Source organism: Salvia splendens, chromosome 6 (genome assembly GCF_004379255.2).
Source record: "Salvia splendens isolate huo1 chromosome 6, SspV2, whole genome shotgun sequence".
Taxonomy (NCBI): domain Eukaryota; kingdom Viridiplantae; phylum Streptophyta; class Magnoliopsida; order Lamiales; family Lamiaceae; genus Salvia; species Salvia splendens.
In genome coordinates this window covers 28,737,157-28,740,995 of record NC_056037.1, presented here as the reverse complement: position 1 = coordinate 28,740,995, position 3,839 = coordinate 28,737,157, and the positions used below count along the sequence as shown (strand labels likewise).

Genomic DNA, 3,839 nt, shown 5'->3' with positions numbered 1-3,839 from the left:
ATTCTTATGGGACGGACTGAAAAAGAAAGAGTGCATATTCTTGTGGGACGGAGGGAGTATGACTTATACCTAATGATACTATATATATTCATAAATTAATAAGGAGAAATAAATAATTAGAAAGAATAACTATAAATTATAATCCAATTTTCACTCTAATTAAAGAATTATTTTAAAACCATACTATTAAATCTGAAAATATGCGTATACATTTCAAAACTTTATTTTAAATTACGAATAATTATCATATACTCCTATTAATTGGAGTATCTTTTTTCACAATCATTAATGAAATAAGCTAGCTAGTTAAAAGATATACTCCTACTACTAACAATTTGTTAGATCCGAGTAAAAAAAGTTTGTATCAGGTGAATTCATCACTATATCTCGTGATTAATTAACTAATCAATGTCTAGTTAGTAGAGGGCGAGTTGCAATGAAACCCTCTAAATATTGTGAGAACATAAAACTATTTTTAGTCTTTGTATACACAATTTAATTTTATGGCATGCAAATATGATAAATAATTTATATAGGGACATAATCAAATACAAACTCTAAATATTGTACAAATTTCAAATATTTTACAAAGTCTAACCTATGATCTAATTCGTTTAGAAAATGTCAACCAATGATAAAATAACAACAATAAAAAATGTCAACACAATACCAGCGGTTGATGCCGTGTTGACATCAAAATCTTTAAATTTTACACTATTTTGAAGAATTTAGAATTTATACAACATATAAAGTTTGTATTTTATCGATGCCTATATAAATATAACTATCTCAAGAATACTTTTATACAAAAAAAATTATTTATAACCATTGTTAAACAATCTCACACTCACCGACCGTTTTTTTTAATTTGTCCCCATTGATTTAGCTATTCATTGGTTTACTCCATTAATTAAGAGAATTGAGTCAGCCTCAACATTATGTTGTTTAATTACTATTAATATTAGAAGCTTTTGCTTTTGCATCGATTCCTTCATACCTTACACTCTCTGTATGTATATATATGTATGTACATACTCGATCCTCACCTTTAGATAATTGGTGTACATATATATAACCCTATTTCTCTAATTTGCTTTTAGGGTTTTTCCACTTTGTACTATTTTCTCTTCACCTTCATATAAACGCACACAAACACACAGTTTTCATTTGAAGCATTAATTAAGAATGAATATTGATTTGAATTATCAGCTCGGTGATCGAAGATCTACATAAACTAGCTGCCGGTTTCCCAAGTTTTTCGATTTTCCAAAAAAGAATAGGTTTTTCAAGAGAAGAGAGAGAGAGAGAGATTCAACTAAGGAGGTATGTACCAGCCGGCAGGTTCTAGCTTAATCTTGATTAACTTCAAATCTAGTTTTAGATCCAATTATTTCTTTCTATTTTGCTGATTAGTTTTAGTTTGGTATCATAACCCTCATCACTCGATTTTTCTTTGGAATTTTATACAAATATATTTGAAATTATTGAAAATTTCTATGCACACAATTTATGTTTGTCCCATTTGGATCATTTTCTTAACTACTTTTTTCACTAGTATTAAAGTTAAATAACAAAGACTGATTAGAATCGTGGATGAATTTTGTATGTTCCAAATCGTTTTCTTTCATTGCAGTTTTTAGGTTATCAAATACATTATTTGTTGAAAATTTCATCAACTATTCGAGGCAATTATTTTTTCCTTTCTTAAGTGTTTTTTTAATGCTGAACAGACAGCTCTAAACTGTGTGTGTGTGTGTGGGTGTCTCGTTTATTATAAAAGTATATTGATTGCAAATTTCAGCGTGATCATAATTTATTCCTGGATAAATTTTAATTAAAAGAAAATTCACATATGGCACTTATATTTTATAGCCAAACGCATCCTACTTGTTAAGTTATGTACTTATCAACAGAAAGTAGTAATTAACCAATCAATAAATATTCTGAATTATTTTATCCATGTTACTAGGGCGGCCGGGGAATTATTACTTTCTTTTTTCCTCTAAAAAAATAACAAAAAGAAATAAATTTATTTCATAAAAATTCAAGCTGTCAAATTCTCTTTTTTTATAAAGACTTCGTTCAAAAAAAACCTAACACTTCACAAAATCTCAACATAAATACACAAACATCATCTTGCATTAATTTGGTCGAGTTTTATACAACTTCAATGTATCTAAGTAGCACATTTTCACTGAATTCCACATACATTTGTTACTATTTCAATTGGTTGGGAACATGCTTTTATTAAATATACTGATTGCATATTTTAAATATATAATCGTGTTCGCTTCATAAGACTCATATTTGTTGTTATTTTTATTTAAATTTTGCGTGGACCAAAAAATATGTTCTCTTTCTTTATGGTGCAGAATTATGGCGGCTTCGTCTTCGAGCAGCAGCTTCTCAAAACCTCCGTGCGCGGCCTGCAAATTCCTGCGGCGGAGATGCCTCTCCGGGTGCATCTTCGCGCCATATTTCCCGCCCGAGGAGCCTACGAAGTTCGTGAACGTCCACAAAATCTTCGGCGCCAGCAACGTCAGCAAGCTGCTTAACGAGATCCCGGCTCACCAGCGCGAGGACGCGGTCAACTCGCTTACTTACGAAGCCGAGGCTCGGCTCAAGGACCCCGTCTACGGCTGCGTCGGCGCCATCACCATTCTCCAGCGCCAGGTCTTCACCCTTCAGAGAGAGCTCGACGCTACCAATGCTGACATCATGCGCTTCGCTAGCGGAACCGGAGCCCCGAGAGGAAGCGGGTCGGGTTATGATGACCCGAATAGTACGGATTATTGGACTGGGAAAGGTCAAGATGGAGGCATCTAATATTATATACTCTCACTATGTGTGTATATGAAAATGCATATATGTATGTAAAACATTGACTATGCTTTGGTGTATTAATTAGTTTTGCATGCATTTTAATATGTAACCTTTTTCAGTATATATACATAAACTACGCATTATGTATGAGGAGATAGTAAGATTATTTGACCATAGAAGGATTAATTATCTACAGTATTTTTTTACGATGGATTTAATTTAACGACAATATTAATTTGGCTTAATCTCTTTTTCCGACAAACGGGGAAACATATATTAAAAGAAGAAGTCATGTCTAATCTAGGAAATAATAAAATCCAAGAGAACGATAAGATTGTGGAATGATTCAAAGAACCCGTCTCCTTTAAAAAAATCATAATCTTAAATACGTGGAATGGATAAACCTTTAGAAAAAAAATGGGTGACTAATTAAGAACTCCAAGCTTGTATGACAAATAAAAGGTATTCCCTCCGTCTTCAAAGAGTATGAACTTTGGGTTTGACATATGTTTTAATACATTATTGATAAAGTAAGAGAGATAGAGATAGAGAAAGTTTTTTAAGTATTGCTAGGGAAATGAGTCCTACCTCATTAGAGAGAAGAGAGTTCCCAAATTTGAATGTTCATACTCTTTGAGAACGGACAAAAAAGGAAATAGTGCATACTCTTCAAGGAGGGGGGGAGTAATATTATAGTTATATATATAACTGGCATCCGATTATGTTCAAATAAAAAACATTGATATATTTTTTAAAATTAATAATAATATATTCCGTAAGGATATAATCCGTTGATAACTTTCTTAAATTGCTAACTGACAACTATGTTAACAACTTATTTTATAGTAGATGTTAACACGAAGATATTTGTATGTCAACTTAATGTAAATATTGATGTCAACAGAAGACATAAGTATGTCAACTACATTGAGTTGACATACAAATGTCTTCGTGTTGATATCTATAATGTATGTTGTTAACATAATTATTAGTTACCAATTTAAAATATTATCCCC

General features: G+C 31.6%; 1 protein-coding gene across 1 annotated transcript; it reads left to right on the top strand.

The window, feature by feature from the left end:
• The first annotated feature begins 1,099 nt into the window (after positions 1–1,099).
• LOC121807064 (LOB domain-containing protein 25-like) lies at positions 1,100–2,972 on the top strand. Its single transcript, XM_042207251.1, has 2 exons — positions 1,100–1,323; positions 2,373–2,972. The coding sequence occupies exon 2, from the start codon at positions 2,377–2,379 to the stop codon at positions 2,824–2,826; it is 450 nt and encodes a 149-aa protein (XP_042063185.1). The 5' UTR covers positions 1,100–1,323; positions 2,373–2,376; the 3' UTR covers positions 2,827–2,972.
• The last annotated feature ends 867 nt before the right edge of the window (positions 2,973–3,839 follow it).